The sequence below is a fragment of the Lepidochelys kempii genome, chromosome 1, assembly GCF_965140285.1.
Source record: "Lepidochelys kempii isolate rLepKem1 chromosome 1, rLepKem1.hap1, whole genome shotgun sequence".
NCBI classification, from domain to species: domain Eukaryota; kingdom Metazoa; phylum Chordata; order Testudines; family Cheloniidae; genus Lepidochelys; species Lepidochelys kempii.
In genome coordinates, this window is record NC_136380.1 from 165285412 (window position 1) to 165311975 (window position 26564).

The following is a 26564-nucleotide window of genomic DNA, read 5'->3' on the forward strand; positions in this document are numbered from 1 at the left end:
AAATGAGTATATGTAATCCTAAACCTTTACCTTTCATTAAAGATATAAAATGAGATATTAATATAAGTATAGAAAGTTGTGACACTTATCTTTTCCTTTACACTATGAAACAAAGCAAAAAAGAGTGGTATCCCTCCCAAGTACAGTTTATTCTTAGCAGTAACTAAATGTAACTGGAAGCATCTAAAGTTCAAAGGAAGCACAGCTGTCATCTAAAAGGAAGGATTTCAATGCTATTGGTAAGATCCGTTGAATAAACTTATGTTCAGTAACAAACTGAATAGCTTTGTTCTGACATGCTATTTATTACACTACCTGCAATTGAATTTAAATATCAATCTGCTGTTTCGTTATGTAATGGTTCAGCTTTGGCAGAATACAGACTAAGATGTTCACTTGACAAGTAAATTGTCACTTTGAGTACATTTTGAAAGGATTCAACAATGAAAAGTACACTACTAGTGATACCAGACTGAGCCTGACAAGCCACAAGTGACTTTAACCTGTCAGGATGCTTTTACTATATTAACCAGTTGTAGTTGATGAAATAATACTTACTCAGTTTGTTTTCCTCACAGCAAAATGACTATTTCCCCTGTCATACTGTTTAAATATCAATATGTAGTACTATAGTAAAAGAAACACTATGAATTCACACTACTGTACCTCTTTTGGGTAATGCTGATTGCTAATGTGGCTTCTGAACCACAGAGGGCTGAGTATCAGTGCTCTAGGTTGATGTAGATAGCAGATATTGTCCTCCAACTTTAGCTGAAAGTAACTCTAAGAAACTGACACATCCTTGAAGTGCTGTAGAATACTTTTTACTACATAGACTTCTGGTAAACAGGCTCCTGCACTATAGATCATGAGCTCTTAAGATCAATATGTAGAACACTGAAGAGGCTGCCCCATGGAAGTTGGAAAGTCAATTAGTCACTGTAGCTCTTGGTTTTAGCTTTGTGTAATTGTTATCTCAATCCATGTAGGCTGGGGTGGTCTACCACTCCACTCCACTAACATCATTAACCTTTAATTCTAATAAAGTGCCCTCACTAACTTACTATGATACTTAGATGAGCAAATCTGATGGTAAAATGAGTTAAATAAATGGATGCATTTCAGGCACAGGCCTTTATGTATGACTTTAAAACAACTCTTAATAGTTTAACTAGTTGAAAGTTACTTTAAAAGAGGTGATAATGCTTTTTTGGCATTTTATGTATAAATGCCTGAAAGTGTTGTTAAAACAAGCAGAGGTTTTAAACTTTAAAACCAGGTGTATCAAGTCTTCCCTGGTTGTAGAGGACTTGCTGCCATCTATATTGATTTCTCCACCTTTAAGCAGAACTAAGCTTGCACAGGTTACCTTAATTCTAGTATCTACTTTTGCAGTGCTTCCTTATTCCTTTAAGACTTTTATATGGAACTATTTAACCTAAACCAGCTCCTGTGAAAAGGTTCATTTTCTGCGTTGGGCAAAAAGGTTAGTGTTGGGGCTTGTGAATTTGAACCCTCTTACATTGGAGTGTTCCTTTACACATTATAGTAGAGTACAAGTTTTCATTGAATCATTTCTAATCCAGCTTGATGTGCAGATCATCTTGGAATCAACCAAGGCTCATCTTCCTGAACTAGGGCATGGTTTTTCACAGGTATATCCTGTATATCCACAGCTCCAATGGACTACAGCTGGAACAGCGCTGAGCACTTCTGAAAACAATACCTTATAAGCATCAAGTGGTCAACTAGACAAACACATATTTAGTGGTCACCTCCCACAATCTTCTAGGCTACTTTCACTACAGACCTTCTAACTTCTGCAGCAAATGAAGCAGGGGTCCCATAACCAACAGCTTCATTCATTTAATGAGGTTAGGGGCCTGGTAGGGAGAAGGAAGCATGATTAAGTAATTAAGTTTACCTGTGCATTATCTTTAATTCAAGCATTTCCTATTTGAGTGTCTCACTTTGCAACATGAATGGTCTTTGAACATAGGGTTTTTTATTTAACTAGAATTTAAAAAAAAAAAAAATCAACCCCCTGTTGCCACTATTTTTTAGAGGATAGCAGAGTACTGGATATAAGGCTTCCAGAGTTGGAGTGTGAATTAACAGAGCAGGGGATGGAGTTGGGACTCATGCATGCTACTTTATTTTTAAGCAGTGCTTTACCTTCATAGTATTTATTCAGCTCTTTGTCAAAGCACTTTGTACAGGTGGTTATGGAGGAACAGTCCCAATTCACAAATAGCCTAGCAAAGCACACATTTTATGTATTTTGCCAACAGACAAGCATGGATGGAACTCATCTGCCATATTAGACAGCTAGGTTCTATTCCCAGCTTTGACAAAGGTGACTTTATACTACACTTCTAGCCTTCAGTCACTCTGACATGGGACATTGATATTTTGTTCAATAAAAAGGTGCAAAGGATAGAGAATTGACATTAATCCATGGAAGAAATGGGACTAGAATTCATCTTCTGGCTCCTAGAGCAAAGCTCCTTCCCCTCAGACCAAAGGACAGCTTGATGCTAAGAGGAGCTCCATTTTGTTCCTGTGAATTTGTGGAGGTGTGTGCAGTTGACAAGATACAAGCTTTGAGGGGGAAAAAAAATTTAAAGAAATAATTAAGCATACAAACTGCTAGGCATGCGCAAACTACTAGGCCATTTTCTAAGATTTATAACTCAACCATGTAAGACATGAGAACTATTTTCCCCCACTGCAAATCTGCAAACCCCCCACTGTCAACAGTTTAGAGCTATTTTTAAAAAGAGAAAAAGTGCCTATTCCTACACACCTTCGTTAGCAAAAACTGCCAGAATTTTGAATCAAACTTAAAAAAACAAAACAAAACAAAACCCTTATCTTGTGATAGAGTACAAGCACAGAAAACATGAGGCCAAAAGTTAGCTTGGTAACTTTATAAACAACTGAAAACATTTCACTATTGCTCCCCCTCTGATACATACTCTCTAAATTACTGCTTTGGCACAGATCTTAATTACTGTTTACTGACCAATGATTAAGATTATGAACTTGTGCGGCTTTATTGACTTGAGTTGGGTACAACAATTGAAGTATCATTCTACCCCCCATCCAGTTGTAGATTTGTTATATCTTAAAATTCACATTAACCACAAATTCATACAATCAACATCAGGCAGTGTGTTAATTTGAGATTGGATTAGATAATTTCATATCTCCTTACCAGAACATGCAGGGGAGAGAGACTTTTACACTGCAATTCTCATCAATTTCATCGCTGGACTTTCTTCCCTCTCATTTAAGCCAGGTCATTTGCCTTTTCTTTTTAGTCTTAAAAAGTAAGCAATATGACCAGTTGCAGTACACCATTGACTTAAACCCCAAACAAGACAGAGAGAAGTGGTAATGTTAGCATTGTACAACAGTGCCACAATTTACCTACCTTCTTGGAGGGGTAACATTACTGGCCCAGTATCTGTCCAGCAGTACATACCAGCCTTTTTCTAGACTACGATAAGCTGCACAGCCTTGTACTGGCTATAGGCAAAAGTACTACAACAGTAGCTTTACCAAGACCAGGGAAAACTGCATGATAGTACAAAAGAGTATGAAAGGGTTAACATTCCATATTGAAGAGAACTTGCATGAGTTTCAAAGAGAAATTGCATGAGTTTTAAAACAAGGGTTTAGATTACTGATGCCCTCCAGAGTCTGCCTGTTGAATTTAGTCATTTAAGAAATAATTACATCACTAATGTAAACAATATAAACATACCAAAAACTAAGTATGATTTAAATACATTTTTGATGGTACAAAAGAAAATCTTGAAGGTGTCTGTACAGTTTTTACAACGTGGGAATCACCAATTTATTTACAACATGAAACGGGGAAATACCTTTCTTGTGCAGAATAAAATTATCTGAAATAATGTCAATATAAAAAACAATATCTAGCGGTGTGAGGCACTCCTGAAGATGGTAGCATTGGGCATGCTGTCCTTTGGTACAAGTCCCATCGCTTGGAGAGCCGCAGTTGCTGCTGTGGCTTTAGCATGCTTCTTATTAAGGCTGGGAAAGCTAGGCCTGTATTCATGCCCATTGACCATCACCTGTTTAAGAGAAAAAACATACAATAAAATAAGCGATTTAACCAGTTGTTTGTTACTAGTACTGGAAAAGTTCTTTATAAGAGCCAGAAAGAGCGATACGCAAACTTCCTATTAAAAGTATGCAAAATCCGCTGCCAGCATCACCTGCAACATGCATGCATGTCCTCGCTGAAGTCTCTATGATATTTATAAACAACTCCATTGGATCTTAATGCTGAAAGACAAGCAAGTACAAACTATCGGGCTGCACTGAGGATGAGGAAATTAAGGTTCCTCAAAAACATCAATTTGTGAACTCTTCACTATTATTCGAAGTACAAAAACACTCATTAAGTTTTCCCCATTCTCTACATTTTTCTCTCATGCTGGCACACTTTGCATCTTGAAATTGTGTCTTCACTTCCCTTTCTGTCGTTTTAGATATGGGTATAATTCAGATGTAGTAAGTTATTCATATTTATATTCTAGTAACACCAAGGCCCCCACTCAGGATCAGTCTCACTGCAAACACAAAATAAGATTGTCCCTACCCAAAAGAGGCTTATAATCTAAATATACAAGACACTGATAGACTACATATTAGGAAAATGTTAAAGGGCCAACTAATACCCTTTACTGGACCAACTTCTGTTGGTGAAAGCTCTTCTTCAGGTCTAAAAGATATGACCTCACCTACCTTCTCTCTCTAATATCCTGGGACTGACATGGCAATAACTACACCGCATGCAAAGATCCAAGTATTTTAAAAAACCCTGCCCCACCTAACTCTTCCTCCCACTCCCTGTGCAGAGCCTGTTATACCAGGTACACTGTGGCTCCATGGGAGTCTACATAGCAAACTTCCGTTGTAATTTAGCACTATTACAGCTCCACCAGCGAAAGCTGTTGCACCCACAGGGCTTTGGTGTTTTTACCATCATATCAACAAATGATGCTTGAGACTACCTTTAAAAAGGATTCAAAAGCTCCCTCATGTGATACAGAAAGGAACCGCTTCCCTCAAAGGGGATGAGTATATGATGTCTATTATTATTAATCATGTTTATTACAGTAGTACCTAAGGAACGACTAAGAATGGGTGCAATTGTACTAGGCACTGTACAAAGAGTCCCTGCTCCAAAGCAAATTAGGTTGCTAGTTAATGTATTTAATAAAAATCTATTAAATAAGACTAAGGTGGTGACCTAATGTGGCTGAGAGACCTTCTCCCTATATCCCCTCCAGGCAGTTGTGGTCTGCTGGTTTGCTTTTGCGTCTTGTGATTGAACTCTGTGATTAGTAGCAATGCACTCTGAGTGGTGGGCCCACTTCTCTGGAATCTGGTCCTTGGGGACAACAGAACCAGTGTTTAGCAAACTTCATAGAGCAGTGCGAGAACTCTTGTTTTGTTAAAACTACTAATTTATTCCATTTTAGGAGCCAGTAAGTTCAGAAATGTAGCTCTAAAATACTGCTTAATAGTTTACGGAGCCCAGGTTTTACTTGATGGGGGTAAATTAAAATAATTGATAAGAAATTACTGTTAAGGCAGAAAAAGTGTATGCCTGAATTTCTTTTTTGTATATGCAAACTTTTGAAATTAAGTATATGACAAGATGCTATGGCCTGGACTCCTGCAGTGATCTTTTCCACAATGCTTGAGAATTTTTCTCCTAGAGAAGGAGAGGAGAAGACACTAATATGTTTTTGTGATCTATTTCTCTCTGTCAGTTCTTTAGCGGAAGAGTAGTCATTTTCAATGGCAAACACTAATGCAAGATTCAAGTGGAAAGAGTAAGCTGGACTAAACAATAAAAAAGGGTTAAATCCTGCTCAATTTATTCACAAGGGCCGTTCCACTAAAGCTTATTCATGGAACTATGGCAGGTAGGATTTGACTCCAAATTGGTTTAACTCATTTAAATTGGCGGTGGGAAGAATGGCATTTAGCCTCTTCATAGTTACAAACATGCATACATGTTTGCAGATTTTGGGGTTAAACTGTAAGCTCCCTTTAGAATAAGGACTTTGTATTCCTATGTGTTTGGACCATGCCCAGCACATTGGGGGCACTACTGGAATACAAAAAAATGAAATTAATAATACTAGATTTATCATTTCTAACTGAGTACTAGACATGTCAGAAAAGGGAATTCAAGCTTACCTTAAAGATAAAATGTTTGCGATGATCAGGCCCACTATCATCCACCAATACGAATACAGGTGGTGACCATCTTCTTTTATTACATATCTCCATCAATGCAGAAACTGGATGTTTACCTTAAATATAACAACATATTTTATTTCTAAATTAATTCCAATGTTACTCCTAGACAAGTTACCTTAAATTATATATTTTAAAGGAGTAAAAAAAGGCCTTACCTGAAAGATCCTTCATTACACTAAAATGTCCCGATCTCTTTTGTGTCTTTTCTCCCACTGCAACAAGGCCTAAACAAAATATGGACCATGTTTATATCTTGTGTTACTTTTTACTCCTACAGACCTGATGTGAGCACTGAACTCTTGCTATTGGAGCCTGGGTTTCTCTCATTCCATTAACCCACAGCATGCATTAATGACACGCATCTAGGACAACGTCGACTGTGGTGCAGTCACACATTCAAAAGCCTTTTAATCTTTCCCTTCATTTCAATAGTACTTTTTCTTCACACCATGCCATTCTTCTCAACTTGTTCCATTAACTGTTCCATCGAGACTGTAACTAGTCTACCAGTCACCAGGAAGCACAAAGCATGCTAAGGAAGGCACTCTTCCCCCTCACAGAGCTCAGTACTTCACTGCTCATGTCACCTTTGGGGAAAATGCATGGCAGAAGCTGAACTAAAACTCAAGAGACGCACAGGTGCAGGGCTCCTGCAAGCCACCCAATGTTCAGAATCTCCCCCCCGCACCTATCATGTACTTTAGTTGAAACATTTCCCTTTTAAATTAAAGAACTTCAAGCTTGTTGAAAAAAATCTTTGTCAATAATAGTTCACGCTACAGTGTCATTTAGTCGTATGAGAGAATTTGTTAATTACAATGGCTTCCTTGTCTCATATGTGCTGTTCTTGGTTTACAATGATCAGAGTTTTCTTGTGTCTGGATTCATAGCCGTTTACATGGAAGTCAATCACATCTGGAGAAACATGATGCATTGTTACAGCTGCGTTTATGTCATGGAAGTCACGGAATCCGTGAATTCCAGAGACCTCCTTGACATTTTCTGCTTCAGCCCCAGGGGCTGCAAGACTGGAGCTGGCAGCCAGCAGGGCCCTTGCAGGGTTTCAGCAAAGGTTGACAGCCTCCTCAAGGTTCCAGTGATGGGTGACAGCCTTGCAGAGGGGTGGCGGGACCTTGGGCGAGCGGCTGGGGATGTCCCATTTTCTCTTTGGGAAATATGGCTACCCTGGAGCTCCCAACCACCATGGGCAGAGGGGGGAAACCATGGAGCTGCAGCAGCAAAAGTCACAGACAGGTCACGGCTTCCGTGAATTTTTGTTTCTTGTCCGTGACCTGTGACTTTTATTAAACAATAACCATGACAAAATCTTAGCCTTATGCATTGTCAATGGCTGTGTCTACATTACAGAAACTATGCTGGTATAGACCACAGTGCAGATGCAGTTTACACTGCAGAAGGAGTTTTTCTGTCAGTGTAGGAACACCACTTCCCTGAATGACATTAGGTACCTCGAAAGAAGCACTCATCTGTTGATAAAGCTGCATCTACAATGGGGTTTTTGTCAGCATAGCTTTGTCAATCAGAAGTGTGATTTTTTTCCAAACCCCTAACTGACAGAGCAAAGCTGATATACCTTTTTAGTACAGACCAAGCCTATAGCAGAAATACAGGGTGGGATTATCAAAATTGCTTAAGTGATGTAGGAGTACAAGTCCCACTGAAAGACAATGGAAAACCTAACCTGCTCCAATTGTCTGTTCTCAGGAGAAAGGACAAAAATAAGTAGGTGATTAAAAAAACATTCTATATAGTTCTGAGGCAGTAGCTATCAAACTTTCATTCTGTTAATTACTTTGTACAAGACATCCTCTCGTGAGCCATGTCCTCCACTCTAACCTTCCAATCCCAAGATTTTAAAGGGTAAAATAAAACAATCAATCTGCCTATAGCATAAGGAAATGTGTACGGTGACCCACCATTTTCCTTTAACAAAACATTTTATCCTCATGAATTTCAAAAATCCCTTTTCTCCCTCTCGAGTGACACTTTTAAATACATGTAAAAATAAAACATTTGAACAACAATGGCCCTGAACTTCCTTTTCTTCAATCCCCTCCTTTTATTTTTCTTGTTTCTTACCTTCAACTTGATTCCTCTCCTGGCTTTTGGGAATGAAGGGAGTAAAGGGGACATACTGCAGTTTTTCACCACCTTTTTTTTTTTTTTTTTTTTTTTTAAAGCTCACATCCTCATTACCACCATACCTTCATGCTCAGAACTTCAAACATAGTTTATTTCAAGGGATTATGGCCCCAAAGTTATCTCCAAATTCAAACAACTCTGATGTTTCTTCCTTTATCTTGTTGGAAATTATTTACATAAGAAATAATTACAAAACTGAGGTTACAATGAAGGGAGGGATCCTACAGCACATTATGTTTCACATCTGGCAGCTTAAGCAGTATGGCTCTGAACCAACTAATGGGAAGATGATGTTCTGCTTTCCACTGTTAATTGAAGCAGTGTTTTTTTACACCTTTCAGAGGCTGAGAAGGGAGCTCTCACAGCTTAATGGCAGCCAACAGAGCAAAAGAGTAGCTTAGTGGCTGGAAGCTGTTCAGGCCATGCCCAAGAGTAGCTGGTCTAGTAGTGCAGAGCCATGGGAAAGGATGGCAAGCTCTGGATTCACACCTTGTTGCTGTGTCCCAAAATAGCTTTTACTGAACATAGTTAATGGACTGTTCCTGGATGTGAATTCCCAGAAGACAAAACACTCGCCATTTTCGAATAACTTTAGACAAGATTTCAAAAATTGTTTTCTTTTATAAGAAGGGAAGAAGAAAATTACTTTGTCCATTTAAATTTTCTAGCCAGAACACTAACCCCTTCTAGATAAAGTTCCAGTCTGGCTTTCAGCAGTACACACACACATTGGTCAAGGCTGTCCTCAACCCTTCCCTTACATCTTCATATTGGTTTGCACAGCACATGGCACAGATTTGACATTTTATAAACAGCAGCATCAGTCCATTCCAATGCACTTCAGTGCCCTCCCAATGTACAAGAATCACTTCAGCTACCTATTTTTAACAACCCAAGTTGCCTCTTTATAGCGTACATGATCTTAACATGAAGCACCCATGTCGGTTTAGCGAAACTTTGGCACTTCTTCCTATCAATCTGGGTTTGATTTTTTTTAGGGAGGCTGTTGGAAAGGATTACAGACTTGAAGGGATGTAGGATTATTTATCTGATAATTTAATCCTTTTTTAGCCCGTTTTGAGTTTTAAAACAACCCAGGAATCACACTGCAAGGATATCAATATTTGTCGGTGAACCTATACCAAGAAAGGGAAGATGCATGTCAAGAGCTCTCCTCACTAAGATCTTACTAATAAATTTGCTTGTATGCTGTTTTCTTCTTCTCCACCTCTCTGGCCATCTTACTAAACAGTAAGCTCTTTGGGGCAGTGAATATATCTGCCTATTTGTTTGTACAGCACTTAGCACAACAAGGCCCTGGTCCTGGTTCAGGTCTTCAGGCTTTACCACAATATAAATAATCATTGGGATTGAATGTCAAACTCTACAGATGTTAAGAAATGTTATCAGATACCACACAGAGGCTGCCAGACACTCAATAAGGTTAATACTCCTAATCATGGATGTGAGCCTGTCAGATAACCCATTCTGCAGGATGCTCAGAAAAAGAGAAATGACCTTGAAGGAATTTTAGTTTAGCTTATAGATCTATATAGTTCTTCCCTGATGCCTGCGACATTACCCACGTAAAACTCAAAGAACTGTTATCAGCAATGAGAGGTTTAGAGGACAGAGCTGCTGAACAACGCTGTGCTGCAGCTCAACAAGTTGAAGGCATTCCAGAAAAAGTGTTCTTCCTGGAACCTCGGTCAACTAATTCTTCTCCAAACTCTCTCCCTCCCTCCCCAATCTGGCAAGATGTCTGGCAGAAATGAATAGTTGTAAAGCAGGTTTAGACACTTTAATATGTAAAACTCATTTGTTTTCATGGCTTCCTTTTCTATATTTGTGGACTGTTTCATCGCTCAGTTATAAAGCCATTGTATAGACTGCTAAAGGAGCTATAAACTTTAGACAGGATCTCATTCTTATACTTGTAAAACGAAAGAGTGAGACTCTGAGGATCTCCATTTCCTGACTCCACACAGACAATTTTTACGATTCTAACACCTTATTTTCAATGCTTGATTGAGAGCATTCCACTATTGGGAAATCTCAATGTGGACAGTCAGGGTCTGGTTTTTAGCATCTGCAGTTTTCACTGACTTAACAGCATTTATGAAAATCAGGCCTATAAAGTTTAAGTTTACGTGCTTTGTTTCTTTCCTGAGTGAAACTATGATTGAATGAAAACTCTGCTCTAAATGTCTGTAAGCTTAAATGTGATCTATGTAATGTATTGCAAGCTCAAAAAGGTTAGGGAATAATAGATAAATATTTAGTTTTCTACTTAAACTACAAGCCAATGTTAATCTGGTTTACCAATGCACATTATGAAACAATATGGGTGAAATCCAGGCTCTATTGAAGTCAATTGGAATTTTGCAACACATTTTAAAATGTTAACTTTAAGAGCTTGAAAACGTTTTTTCTGAATCACAGCATACCTCAGCATGCATTGTGAAATAAAGCTGCTGCCGAGTTTGTGTATATGTGCAAAATACCCAATTGTGTAATCTGGGCAGCTCATGTAAGTCACAGTAGGGTCCTGATTCTGCAGATAGGCTTATGCATGTGTCTAACTTTAAATGGAAGAGGAGCCCCAATTGACTTATATGAGAGTATTTATGGCTTTAAAGTTAAGCTCATGCCTAAATGTATGTAGGCTAGGGTGTAAGGGGCCAGCATCAATACAACTATTTTTACTGTAATATTTTATAGTAATTTACATATTACAGTGAAAATAATTTCCATATACTATGATCATTCTATTCTTTGCTATAATAGAAAGAAAACCATTATCAGTTTTATAGTGTTTTAAAAGGTTTAAGGAAAGAGTTTACCTTTTCGATCGGTCTTAAAATCCACTAGGATAGGCTCCACAGTTCCTTCTCTGTTTTTTCCTAACCCCTCTCCTTCTCTCCAGCCCATTTTTCTCATCAGCTGGGCTCCCATTCCTCCAGTTACAGGGGCTGCTCTTAAGAACTGATCCTATCCAAAGAAAGAAAAGTAAAACAAGTCCTGAAGTTAGCACTTGATTTTAAAAAAAATAACTGGGAGCTTCCAAAAATGTTTATAACAACCTTTCATTGATCAATTCAAGTGAATATACCTTAGTTTTACATACATTTACATGGCTTGTATAAACCCGAGTTCATAACACACAAGTTAGACACATAATTTGTTCAAAATATCAAACTAGGAACAGCTTAAGAAAATTTTAATGAGATCCTTTAAGTCAAAAATGGCAATTTTAAACATTGACCTGTTTCAAACATGTAAGTAATAAAATGATAACCAACGTTTATTTTTAAACACATTACTTTGGTTCCAATGAATCTCTTCTTATCTTGTGAAAGGAGGCAGTGTTAATTGTTTAACTAGCAACATTTGTGCCAAGTGTACCTAGTTATTGAACAAAATACAAGTAAATATAGTAATGACATTCAAATACTGTTTAGGCATATTTTAAATATGAATAATGCTTTCCCACTTTATTACGCAGCAGTTGCAGACACACACTTTACTCTGAAAATCCACATAGAACAGATACAGGCGTTTCTTTAAAAACAAATGAACAAAAATAAGGTACTTAGCCACACAGTTTAGCAGCAGTAGTTGTAATATCATTGTCTCAAATCATCATTACATAATAGTTGTTAAGTGTCGTAAGCTTATCAAATAGAACTTTTAAAAATCTGTTTTGTTGAAAAGAACTTTAAAAACTCCTTAAATGTTTACGTACCTAGGCCTCGATGGCCGCAGTGTTGTGAATAGTAGGGCTGGCATTGACCGTGGCAAGAAGGCAGCTACAAGGATTTGACCCTGAAACAAGTTTCCATATAGAGGGGTGAAAGTTCACAGGTTATTCTGTGAACTATCATCTCTCTTCTGCCCCACCCACTGACCCAAGTAAGTCAGTCATTTCCATCACAGCAGCAAATTGCTTGACTTAATATACAAGTTTACACATTGGTATTGATAACGCAGTTATTCTCACACAGTAGGTAATAGGTACAATGTCTAGTATTTTTGTAGTAACTTTACCTATGTTTCAAAATAGTGGTAAGTTCACGGAACACTTTTTAAATTTCTTTATTTCTTTTTTTTTTTTTTTTTAAACTGTGTTTGACGTACTCAATATTTCCCAGATTTGAAGAGACGAAGACAGATATTTCCTTGGTTTCAAATATAAGCAGAATTAGAAGTTTTCCTTTTCCAGGAGACTTAGAATATATATATTCTTAATAAAAACTATTAGCCTCTCAACACAGGCACTTATGGCACATACCAAGGACATATGCATCATAACCCCCCACATTTCCTGTTGTTAAGAAGTTAAATAATAAAAATTCATGAACATGTATAATAAGAATAGTTTTCCAAATATTTACCTATATAAGCAACAAAACAAATCCCTAGAAACCATGCAACTGGATGTTGAGTTTAACAACAAGGTGCTCTGATGGAAGGAAGGGTAGACAGAGGCTAAGTTTACCTCTCCAGTTCAACTTTCAATCGGTGCAGGCCATGCAGTTTATGTGTACGCAGAGACAAGTTAGCTGATGTTCGATACCAGCTGCCTCACTCTATACACCTAGAATGGCTTTTACTTACTTCCAGTTTCATCCTCCCCTGTCTTTTCCAGGAACCTCTCATAAGAAAAGGTCAACCATGCAGAGTATGATACAAACCCCAGTCAATGTCACCCAGGGTTCCGATTCCTCTTTTGTACCTGCTTTGCAATGATAGAATTTTCAACATCAACATCTGTTTCATTATCACCAACGTGTATTCAGTTCACAACCAGAGTAGGAGCAAGTTCTTGATGAAGTCACTTTCATGTTATAGAGCTTTCCCATTACATTTTCAAATTAATTTTGGGAAAAAAAGACCTAAAATATACCCATTTCGTGGCTTAAAATGAAGGCATTAACCTTAGACAGAAATATCAAAGCCTAAACAAATCCTAAACTTAGAAAAAAATCTAACTTTCTCTAAACTTTTAAAGTGCAATTGTACTTCAAAATGACTGTAAATATGGCATCGTCTTACTCAGATCTGCTTCTTGTGTATTCATATCTTGTATTGATATCTGCTGATTTTAGTGGCAGACCATGTTTTTACTGCTTTTCACTCCTGTTGCCACAACAGAGCTAACAGGGTTAAGAATGAGAGCTGAATTCTATTCCTTCTTGTGCTTCATTAACAAAGCCTTTTACTACACTGCAAACAGTTACACCTGCACAACCCCGTTGCAGGCTGCAGAAAGTTGGTTTCTCACACATCACTACCAGAAATAAAGAGTTCAGCTCGTCTCACATTCCAATTAAAGAGAACAAGTACTGCAGGTCAGAGGAAAAACAAAACAAAACTTTTGACTTATAAATGGAGGCTAACTGAAATAGAAATCATAAAAGAAAAACATGAAGCCATACAATGCCATTTATACAGTTACATTCAGAGTGAAACTGCACTTTAAAGCGAATGTGAAAAATGACATTTATAAAATGTTAACTTTTTTAATTAGATAATGAATGGAACTAAGAGGGAACAGTATGGTCTAGAAACTGAACAAAGTACTTGAAATGACTACGCTCCAAGTCCACTCTGCCACCAATTTACAGTGTGATGTTGGAAAAGACACTTCAGCTCTTTGTCTCAGTTTCCTTCTCTCCAAACAAAGATAATACCGTACTAACTCATCCACCCCATTATCTCACAGGGGTATTTGTAAGAGCGCCATATTTGTAATGAACTTTGAAAGTGTTAAAAAAAAAATCAAAAAATCAAGTGATGCAGGACATGTGGAAGATTCAAATTCCTTTTTATTTTAAATTAGACAGGCAGAATACCAGACTAGACAGTCCAATAGGATCATCAGGTACAGTAAATCCTATGTTCCTAATTCTTTTCATTACCATTGTCAAATGAGTTTTATAACAGATTAAAAAAATATTTCCCATTTACCCAATCTCTATTCACAAATTGTATTACAAGAGAAATTGCTCATCAAGATGACAGTTTAATGGCAACTTCTCACCTGTTAATCTCCAAGCCCTCCTATGCCAGGCCAGACAAGTGGGTACATCTCCTCCTACCAGCAGATGGGGATGAACAAAGAGCAATGCTCTTGTGACACTACTTCTCCTACAAAGGAGGCTGGCTGGCAGATCCTGCTCAAATAGTTTGGAATGCTTAACGCTTAAAACTACAATAGGAAAATAACTTCAGAACAGTTTCAACTCCAACAACAAAATAAGAACAAGCGTGGGATACCTGGGCTGGCACAGGAGGGCTTAAAAACCAAACTAACAGGTAAAAAATTACAATTTTACAGCTTTATGCTATGCCAACAAAGCCCAGAGATAAGTGGGAATGTCAATAACAAGACAAAAGGCGAATACCTTACAAAAAATAGAGTAAGGGATTACAGTGAGCAGGACCTGGCTACCGAAGATGGCAGCAGCAAAGCCTAAAACATCAAGTCCAGAATGATTTGAGATAGCATGTAAATATGCTTAATCGGCTCCTTTCCACACAGTTCTGGAGGGGAAGAATCTCCTCCTCTTCTGTCAGTGATGTAGACATGATGTTGAAGGAATAAGTCTTCATAGAAAACAGAGCTGCTTCATCCTGGTCAATGGTTCCTCTCACACAAGACACTGAAGCTTGCAGATTGCTAAGCCTTTTATGGTTGGGACTCTCAAAAACACGACCACCACACGGGATCTGACTTTCTAACCACTAGATATCTAAGATACACAAAGCCTTCACAGTGAGTGTTTCACAGGGCCAGTCAGAATAAGGAGAAGGAACAGCCTTGTGGATGGGAGAAACCAACTTGGAAGGAAATTGAGAGCAACCCTAATTACTACCTTGTCCTGATCAAAAATTAGGCAGGGTTCCCTGAATTAAAGGACTTATAGCACTCATTCTCTCCTAACAAAAAAGCAAACTGAAAAGAAATGTTCACCCCTCTTTAATGGCGCACAAGAGAGGGCATTTGGCACGAAATACAGATCTTATCGGGACAGAGAAAAAAAAATCTCAGTTTTAGCTTGTCAGCTGTCCTAAAAAACATTATCTTCAAAAGTGCATCATAGAAGAATGCTCTAACTTTGCCTCTTAGTATTAGAGTGGCGTGGACCCCAAAAGCCAATATTCCAGGCCTTTCAAAAACAGAACAGAATTTCACTAGTAACTGAACTTAAATCTTCTGGCCTTGCATCAAGCTTGAAATATGCCTTAATCTGCTTTTGAACACTTACCAAACAGTTCCGATAAATCCCTCTTCATGCAGGTTCACTCAAGAACAAGGGATTCTCCATGCTGAATTGTACCCACAGTGAAACATAGTGGGTGATCACAGAAGAGATCCAGCCAGCTACCGTGCTACCACCTCCCGAGCCAGTCCAGGAATTCCAGCCAGTCCAGAAATACCAGGATGATCTTCTCCCTGAATTTGGCTATCTTCTGAAGGACTGACTATGGTGAGACGTATAGGGAAGATATACAGCAGGTCAAACTCCTACAAGGGAGAGTTAACACCTGCTCCCAGAGCCAATGAATCCTGGACTCTGGAGTAAAAGGCCTCTATATTCCCATTCATCCAAAGGGGTACCAACAAAATTCTGAAAAGCACCTATTAGTTTGAAGGACTATTCACCACCTCTGTTTGTACAAAGGTATTACTGAGTGCTTAGTTTTGTTGGTGGGCTTTTTGTTTTGATTTTAGATTGTACAGAATATAAAGCTTTAGAGTATTTTTGATTGTGTATCTTCTGGAAGTGATGCTGTATCATCCCTTAGAGCTGGAAAGACTTTGGCAAAGATACTGGTTTTCCATTCCACCGGGAAGGTACTGATTACAGTGATTTATGTTCAGAGGAAACTCCTTTGTAAAGAGTCCACCACAAAGGAAGCCTTATCCCCTTCCTCCTAAAAACTGAGCACTGTCACCTCCAGGATTTCTGCTGTTCATAACTGTTGTGCTGAGCCAGAGAGAAAGGAAGTCTCTGAAGCCTCAGAGCCAGTCCATTCGGAGGCCTTTGAAAATTAAATCCAGGGACTTGTAATGGATTCAGTACTGGACACGGAGCCTGCGTAGCATAAGCCACATCAGAGCGTCTTGTTAAACCACCTGGCCTTTACTTTCATCCCCAAGCAAAGCACAGTGTAGCAGACAAGCCTGAAGGTGATGAGCATGTGATAACTTGAAAGGCTGCCTCCACTTCTTGTAAGATCAGAGAAGGCCAGACAACTCTCCATTCAAGAGGAGGTGATATCACAAGAGTTTTGTTTTTTCTTGTCTCCATCTACTGGAGGAGGGAGTTATACTCACTTGTGGTGAGCACCAGGGAATGTGGAAGAAAGGATTTTACCTTTTCAGAATGTCTAGCCCTAAATATAGCTTTATAACAGCCCTGAAAATGCCTTGTTTTACAGAGATAGCACAAATCAACAAAAAAGCCATTACACTGCGCAATGTGTTATAAAAAAGAACCCAGTTAACAAAACACAAACCTAAAAAACACCTAGTTTTGGAAAAAATGTATTTGTTGTACAATACATGTGGTAGCGTTTATTGATCTAGAAGCAACTGGTGGCTTTGGGAAAGTCTAAACAAGAGTAAGCCTCAAAAGAACTTGCTTGACCAAAATATTTTACCTACTTCCCCTCAAATGATATTTTGTACAGCAACATTCTGTTTTGTTTTCTTTTGTTGCAAATCATCAGCCTCCAGAGAGAATCTATCCTATATATGCTATATGTAACAGGTTAATATTTTCCACATTTGTGAACTGATTACATCATTGATGATAAACAGAAATCCACTTTTCAGAAAAAATAATATTGGTCACAACTGTATCAATGGGATAAAATGGAACCTACAGAATGTTGTTCTTTTGGGAATATTGTTCAACAACCCAATGTCCAAACATTATGAATCAGTCACACTGCTAAAACGAAAGAAAATAAAAATGCTGCTAGTTGGAATGCCACAGTTATTCAATCTGCCATATTAACCATTTTAAGTAAATTAACTTACATGCCACACAAAAATTTATTAAGGTGAAGTTAAGGTTGCAGATACATAGCGGTTTGACTACATACTACCTTCCAAAAATACTAATTAAATTTTTGGAAACCCAAATCTTAGAAACCCAGGAAATGCAGAGTTAAGGTTGCATTTCTCAAACAAGCAACCCCAACTAACTTAGCTCGCCTCACAGAAATGCCTATTATCTTCTTTGCATTTAGAGGATCAAAAATGTACACCACACACTGGTTTTATAATCTGTTTCATACATGCCTGTCATACTAAGTGCGATGTCTGCATATGGAGACACACTAACTCTGTCTCTACTGACAGTTTTGATTCTGCCAAGTACTGCATGCCTCCAGCTCCTTGCAGGGTAGGGCCCTTAGTAAAGACAGGCATGATTGCTTTCAGTATGCTATTTGTAACAGTAATATGTAACATTTCTTTGTGCGTGCTGTGTATAGCTGTAAGGACAGCCATAAAGCAGCAGTACCGCTACACAGCTATGAAGAAGACATTCTACTTTTTGTGGTCACTAACAGAAATTTAACATTTTGGTACGATGGATAACTGAGCATGCGTTTAATTTCTCAGGGCATCACTACAAAAGCAGAGTTAAAGGTCGTTCAGGTGCCTTGCCTGAGAAATGCAACTTGAACTCTGTATTTACTAGTTCATTCATTTTTTTTTAAACTACCGTTCCTGAAAGATAATATGCACTCAAAACACAGTGTGCCTGCTTTGCCTTTTGTGTGAGATTTTCCCATCTCATCCACAGAGCTGAGGTCCACCTTGTAAAGTTCATCAACCCTCTAAGTAAGCTTTGTGAGGTTTGTCAACAGTCCCACAATTCTTGCAAGCTTTAAGAGACTTGTGTGGGCCCCCACAGCCCTTTAGATTGGGTTTGTGATTGTGGTTACCTCTCAACCCCAAAATTTTGGTGGCCATACATGGGGAATGGGGAAGCTGAAAGGAGCAAAGAAGTCAATCTGAGGAACAGCTCAACGATGCAGGAGAAAGTGTGGGGGAAGCACGAGTGCCTCCCTGACTTCTCCACCCAATGGATTCTCCTATGGTCTGCCAGAGAAGAGTTCTGCTGCTTCAAACCACAGGATGTCTATTGATTAGAGAAAGGACAGAAGTGCTAGTGTTTCTCCCTGCCTGCTCATTTGCTACTGAACTCCACATCCCCATCTGAAGCTTTCTCAAGCCAGAGGTCAACAGTCAACATGCAGGGGCGGCTCTAGCAATTTTGCTGCCCCAAGCAGCCACCGCCGAATTGCTGCCACAGGACACAGACTGCCGCCCCATTCTAATTGCCGCCCCAAGAACCTGCTTGGAAAGTTGGTGCCTGGACCTGGCCCTGTCTACATATTTCTCCCCGCAGAGACATGAATATCTTTTGAGAAGGATGACATGCTCAGAAGCAGCTCAGGAGTACAGGAGAAAAAGGCGGAGGGAAAACACACCTGCCTTCTCCACTCCATGTATTTTGTTAAAGGACAGTCCTGCTACTGCAAGCCACAGAAGACCATCAGAGAATGTCAAAGAAGGAGAGATGGATGAAAACGGGGGGCTTGGGAAAGAGGAGATTAAAGGGGCATTCTCCTGCCTTGTCTTGGGAATCTCCTGAGGTACGCAGGAAAAGAGAACCCCAGAGAGCCTTAGGAAGGCTTACTGGCCTCTTTCACAAGCCTTTAAGTGGAAAAGTTCTCTTTTTCTCCTCACTCATAAGCCTCTCTGCTGAGTGGTTTTCATTTTGAAGTCTCTCTCTGCCAGGAAAAAGGTAGATACTCTGAAGCAACGTTACAAATTCAAAACAACATTTAGTTTATGGAAGTCTTAATTTAAAGTTGGTCCTCAGCCCTAAGTCTCATCAAGATCCCAGAAAATTTTCCATCTAACAAGTATCTCTCTTTCCTTTCTATTGTCTTCCTAAAAACTTGGGGGGTGGGGGGAAAGGGGAAAGAGTTCTGAACTCTAGTGAACACTTTCTATTTTTAGAGTGTCATAATTCAAGAACCTCTTGTTCAGTTCATGTCAAATTTCTGCCTAAGCTTCAAACCTAACTTACTAGTTTTGAGAATCCTATTACTTTTTTGTGGATTATAGAATGAGCAAAATCAGTTTTGTAACAAACTCAGCTACTGCAACCATTGCCAGAGTGAGTGCTGTTACTCATGATTATTTGCCTGTAAAAATGGAAATCTCATAGATTCCCCAGTTTTATTCACTGAAACAGAACTCGTTCAACACTGATTTTCAAAGACGAAATATAAAATATTAACAAATTTACAAAAACATAAAAATGTATGACACACTTTGCTCAGGTGATAGGCTGTTATTTCTCTTATTAACAAATATCTAGGTGCTTGATGATACTAGATCAATAAACCAGTTGCAACCCCTATTTTAATATTTCAAAATATTTGGCTTGCAGAAATGGTGTTATATAATGCAAACTGAGGCAAGAAAGTAAATGGATGGAACTAATCCAAACAGAACAATTCATCTTGGGACAGAAGTGCTGATCCTGTTCCCATTGAAGTCAATGCCAAAACACCACTGAATTCAATTACATCAGGATCAGGCCCTGACCAGTACATTCCAAACAGATTAGCTTAATTGATGACCTACCACTGCAACCATACCCAAGATTATGGATGTCATTTCAGCACATCAACAGTAATAGAATGCGTGAACCAATCTATTTCAAATACCAGCCAGATTTTTTTAAAATTTCCATAATGCACCTATCAAGCTCTCTAGACATCAGAAAACCTGTTCATATGAACACCTTAACGCATAGCTAGATAGATATGCATTGTTATTATGCCTAGATTGAACGCATATAGTAAATTAATTCAGTTAAAGGTATAGCATATTTTCCAAGTACATTGTAGTAGACTGTTAACAACTTTAGTGTGCCATTTTTCGTATCTTCCAATAATTTCAATGTTATTTATCATGTGATATTTGGACATATCTGTCTGCATATCATCTACCTTTCTAATCCAGGCTTGGGGACCACTGTTGGACAACTCATCTGAGGACAAAATCTGTGCTCCAGTACTTCCTGTGAATTGGCCCGGCAGAGAGTTTGACTGCGCCCAGGCATCAATCTACAAGATAGATTAGCATAAAAACAAAATAAAAATCTGCAACTTCTCCCCCCAAATGTAAAGATCCATGCCATTTGTGTTATGAAACAGAACATTTACCTCCTCCCCCCACCCCCCGGTTTAATACAAAAATTAAAAAAATACAAAGTTACTAGACGGCTATAATTTAGAACTATTTTTACTTTAAAACATTTAAACCACAGAGTGACCATGAACAAGTCATCCCCCTATTCTTTACCACCATAATACAACTATTTTCATCACTTTTGTAAAGTACTTGTTCTGGAGACAAGTACAAAAATTACTACTGTCGCCCCCAACCTCTTTCCACCATAATTATAATCTTTTTCGGGACTAGGAGAAACTATTTCTGATCAATTCCTTAATCAGAGATGTGAAACAGAAATATCACCAGGTAAACCATAGTATGCCTTATATATCCAACACTATGGTATATTTAAAGTACTGTTTTACTATGAAAGATCGTTTTTTAAAATAGCATTCTCTCAAGGACTCCCACTTGAACTCTGCCTAGCTTTTTATACTGTACTCATCACAATTGTTCTGGGCATGTGTTTACAAATAAAATTCTCATCACCTTTTAACTTCCAGCCATGCAATCTGAAAATCAAGTTAGTTTACTTCCGGCTTATGTATCACCAACAATAAATACTCTGTGGTAAAAATTTAAACTAAAATTTTCAAATGAGTGCCTAAAGTCAGACTCCTAAAATCCATATTTCGGTATTTATAGAGAAAGTGGCCTGATCTAAAAAGAAGCTTAGCATCATTTTTCACTGACTTCACAAAACTCTGATAAAGAAAAAACAGCGCAACCCACCTGTTCCTGTGCACGATTTAACAAGCACATGGCCTCTAAGTCAAATGTATTTTCTGTAAGCCTCTTCTGAGCCATTGTTCGTTCATTCATTGCCGTAGAGATGTCCACAGTCTAGGAAGAAATACAGCTTATTTATTTTTTTAAAACAGATTGACCATAATAATGTGTTCTTGCTCTAGAAGCGTTTATTGTAAAATAAGGAGATATGCTAAAAAGTTGTGTTCTACATCTGAAAGTAGTAAATTGAAATGGAAAACAGATTCAACAAAAAAAATTAATCTGACAACTGCTTGTTAAACATGTATAATCTGACTTTTACAAAATTAATAGAAATTGTGTAGGGATAAAATACAATATAGTGGCATTACTTTTTGCAGTTCTAGCATGTTCATAAATTGGTCATCAATCGTTAGCCTAGTAAGCTTAAATTTTACATTTATTTTCAACAAAGAGAAATAGAGCAAAGGCTCCAGATATATAAAACTGAAAAGTATTTTTAAAAAATGCTATAAATCTATTTAATATTGTCAAAACTGGAATGCGGAAATAATTAATTAAAGGTAAACGGTCAGGTCCCACAGAAATGTAAGCAGAATTTCTTTATAAAGAGCAGTTCCTGTTAGGATTCATGTTTTAATACACACTATTATTTCTCCAATGTAATGCAACTTTTCATACTTGTATCACATGCACTTTTATCAACCTGGATTTAGTCCCACTCATCTACTTAAGACCTCTTCTCCTCTCTCAACCACTTTGCTTCTCATTTCTTCAAAAGGATGTACTTATTTCTGCTCATTCACAGACAGCAAGCACCTTTAATTCTTAAACCTGATTCAGGATTCTTCCCCACCAGCTGCAGTAGGACTTCAAAGGATGTGCTGCTCCAGCTAATGCAAATTATTCTGGGCTGTACCTAAAACCCAAAGGCATCCAAAACACACTACTGAACAGAAACAGGGACAAAATTTTAAGAGGGCAGGCCATGTACATATCAATTTCACAGTGAAGAAGAGTGGTTTGGGACTGGCCTATTGATGACACACTGCTGTTTCCTACCACTTAACCTGAAGCAAAGAGGTGGTAGCAAATGGCTGATCTCACCATATTAAAAAAATCAGTACAAACCAATATCGCATTCCAATACATGAGTCCAAATTCTGGTATTGTCTTGGAAGTTAATTCACTTTGAAAGCATAGAAAAATAAGGTTTATTTAGATTTTGTTCCTATACATAAACTATTACCAAAGGCAACTATACCAGTAAACGTCCTGAAGATTTTGATAAAGAGTTCAGTTTTGGAAAACAATTATTTTTCTCTCAAAAACTGAAAAACTCTGCTGGTATAACAAAACAGTTATACCAGATTGTAGTAGGGAGGGCACTTTTTTCCTGAAGAGTAAAAACAAACAAACAAACACAGTCCAGCCTTGACGGTAGGGGAATGGTCTAGATGACCTCTAGAGGTGCCTTCCAGTCCTACACCTCTATGATTCTGTAAAACAAAAAATTTCTTCTGCCAAAGATACCACACATCAAGCAGACAAATTCATGTAAAGTTACTAAAGGGACACAGTCAACTTACGTTTGCCCCAAGTTTAAATTCTGTAAAAAATCGAACTTTTATAAAATTGAAGACCACAAGAATTTTTTTTCTTAACTTCAGTGACATCTGTTTTTACATATTCTCCCTGAAGTGTGAAACCTAGACTGATATACTGAGCACCTAAAATTAAAATACAATTAACCAACGTAGAACCAGATTGCTGGCACAGAAAATTATTTAATAATCCCCTCCAAAAACTGACAGGCATTAATGGAAATACAATGCATGCAGTGGGGGCACTCAGGATAAAGACATTTGCTTAAATGCTAATAATTTAAATCTCTCTGTATATCAGGTGAAGGGTAGGATAAAAGTTACAGTGGAACTTCTGAAATCACAGAAAAATTCTGGAAAATAATGTCAGACTAAGGAGTTAAATACAAATACAGAGCAAAAAATAAATTATAAATTTCTATACACCAATGAAAGAAGCTTAAATGCAAAAACAGATGAACCAGAATGCCTTTTAATAGAAGAGGAATCAGAACTTCTGTCATAGACATTAGTGAGTTCTTGAAACTCTCAGGAAAGAGACATGGGTGAACCAACTGGAACAGCTCCAGGCAAACCTCTGCTCAATGCACATCAGTGGTCAAAAAACAAAAACGAAGTGTTAAGAGGTACAAGTATGGGATAAAAAATAAGAACAGTATAAAGCAATTATATACTTTAGTGGTACACTCTCACTTAGAATACTCTGTTCATTTTGGATCACCATATCTCAAAAAAGAGAGAAAGAGAAAGGTCCAGAGACAGGTGATTGGTATGCAGACCTCCGAATGAGGGAGATTGAAAAGACTGGGACTGTTTACTTTAGAGAGGAGACATGACAGAAATAATCAATACAATGAATGGTACAGACAAGGTAAACTGGGTGTTCCTATTTAGCCTCTCACATAATATAAGAGGGTATTCAATAAAATTGAAAGGAAATTAATTTAAAACTAATGAATATATACTTTACACAGACACAATTAACTGACAGCTCACTGCCACTGGAAATCATTAAAGCCAAGAATTTAGGAGGATTTGAAAAAGAGAAATGAGAAAAATGAGAACATCTAGAATTACATAAAACAGGATAACTACGTTTTATACATGGGATATAAACCTTCATGTTTAAGGGGAAAAGACGACAACCATTCACTGTCTGGGATTAGGAAGAATCTTTCCATATGGACAAGTTATTCCATAATTGTGCACGGGGTAGTTTGTTGCACAAACTACCTGTGAAGAATCTGATACTGGCAAGTCAGATACTGGATTAGATGGACCCGTAAAACAATTCCTGTGTTCTGCAGAGAACTGCAGAACATAAACAAGCAGCATAAACAGTGAAAATGTTAATCAAAACAAATTCCAGTAATTATAATCTAAGGTGTTAATAAATTTGTGTACAACATGTACTTTTTTGTGTTGACAGTGCTACTTAAATTTTGGTGAGTAGAATAATTTTCTCTTGAATCCTGACTACAAGCTAAACATTAATAAACTTTAATGTTAACATTTTATCTTCCTTTCTAAAGCCCCAATCCAGCAATACACTTACGCATGTGAGTACTGCACTCAAGTCAGTAGGACTATTCACACAGTTAAAGGTACACATGCACTTAAGTGCTTTGCTAGATCTGGGCCTATTAACAGACACCCTACTTAGAAAGAATTTCCCCTCATGATTGGTCACCATATTTGAGACAGTAGTGGCTTGTATTACTGTATGGTAGCTTTGGGTCTCGGAAAATGCTTCAAATAAGGAAAGATACTGTTTTACTTGACTAAACAATAATATCAACTTCAATGCTTTACCCTCTGTAGAACTCTTGCTCTCCCCATTTGAGTTTCAACACTAATGTTGTCCCCACAGAAATTATGCAAAATCTTGCAGCACTGAGGACTATTTTGGCAGACAGATATGCCAAACTATATTTTGTGGGGATGCTGCTGGATTTTTTGTTACACTGGCTGCAGAGATTATGTTTTTAATTAGTGAGGGGTGTGCAGAATATGAGCTAGGTGCCTCTCAGTTTTACAAATCTACAGCAAATAAGTAAATCAGTAAATAAATGTTCTCATGGAACATTTTCAGACTTTTAGAGTTCACTGCAGAATAAAACTCCCCCCACATGCTTCCTTGGTTAGCTGCCACTAAACTTCCCAATAGGCTCAGCATCTTTAGTACATAGAGTCTACTCTTCTCTCTCCACCAGCATTCATCTTTTCCAGAGAAATCCTGAAGCTGGGAGAAGGCTAAGGACCATATGTTTTTTTCCCATCTCCAACCATACTGGATAATCACATTAGTTGGATACTTCTGCTAACATGGTCAGCAGCAAACTAGTTGCAGGGGGCAATTTTGACAGCTTATTCTGAAGCTAGGTCAGTAAATTAAAAAATGTCCCACACAAATTAGGCATGATCTTCTGATTCCTGATGCCAATGTGGACTGATATCTGAATTGTCACCATTAGGTTTCACAGTTGTTAACACAGTGAGACGAATGGGACCAATTCACATTTGTTAGATCTATTAGTTAAGCTCCAATAATAGTGTACTTGGTACTGCACAATGCAAAGAAGAAAATAAGGTCCTGGCTACAAGAAGTGTATAATCTAACAAACAAATCATTCAGATACAAAATGCACTGGGATGGTCCAGAAGAAGCAAGTGACAGAGAGCTGCAGAGCTTCATGGCACTGATGAGGGGCAGGGAGGGAGGGGTGGGGGGGAGAGAGAGAGAGGCATCTTAAATTGCATGATATAGAAAACAGAGTGAAAAGAAATAACCTCAGAATTAAGGGACTGCCTGAAAACGTTGAAAGAGGAAGCCAATATGTAAACACTTCAGCTGTGGATTTGTTAAATCTCAGCTCTCTGCAAGGGGTGAAAGTAAAGAGCACATACAGCACTGTTGCCCCCAACTGAGTCTAATAACCGTAACAAACCCAGAGATCTAATTGTGAAATTTCACCATTATCAGACAAAAAACTTAATAAGGAAAAAAGCCAGAGAGCATTCAAAGCTAAGACTCAAATGCCACAAACTGCAATTTTTCCATACTCTCTCTGCCCCAATCTTAAAAAAAGAGGAAAGCACTGGGAGAAATTACAGCAGCACTCAGGCAGGAAGATATTTGCTATAGATGGGGATACCCATTTAAATTCTCTTTCAACTTGCAACACACAGTAAGAGACTTTAAACAAGGGGGGAAAATATACTCTTGGAATAGAACTCCAAATCTCAGACACACAAGCAGATACTCCAGAGGTAGAAACCAAGGATAAAATGCTGTTAGAATCCTGACAGATGGTGAAACCCAAAAAAGGAAGATAGGAAAAGAAAAGACAAGAGCCTCTAGAGAACATATTGCAATGGCAGAAGTGAAGCTGAACAGGAGAACACAGATATCTGACGAATAACCTACAAGGGATTTCTTGGGAGTCATCAAGAATGAACTGTTGTAAACGAACTATGTTTAT

At 38.1% G+C, this 26564-nt stretch overlaps 1 protein-coding gene across 6 annotated transcripts in view; it reads right to left on the bottom strand.

The window, feature by feature from the left end:
- Window positions 1-2915: 2915 nt before the first annotated feature.
- The window catches only part of SON (SON DNA and RNA binding protein), a 61742-nt gene continuing 38093 nt past the window's right edge, over window positions 2916-26564 (bottom strand). For 2 of the 6 annotated variants that reach the window (XM_073361704.2, XM_073361694.2), the window contains exons 7-12: window positions 21482-21592; window positions 20524-20640; window positions 11316-11463; window positions 6465-6533; window positions 6247-6362; window positions 2916-4103 (exon numbers count right to left, since the gene is read on the bottom strand). In XM_073361704.2, the coding sequence (XP_073217805.2) occupies window positions 3945-4103; window positions 6247-6362; window positions 6465-6533; window positions 11316-11463; window positions 20524-20640; window positions 21482-21592 (720 nt within the window). In that variant the 3' untranslated portion in view covers window positions 2916-3944. Of the gene's footprint in view, window positions 4104-6246; window positions 6363-6464; window positions 6534-11315; window positions 11878-12217; window positions 12298-13122; window positions 13211-20523; window positions 20641-21481; window positions 21593-26564 lie in introns of those variants that run through there. The other 4 variants (XM_073361714.2, XM_073361722.2, XM_078854638.1 and 1 more) reach the window with 4 other exon arrangements.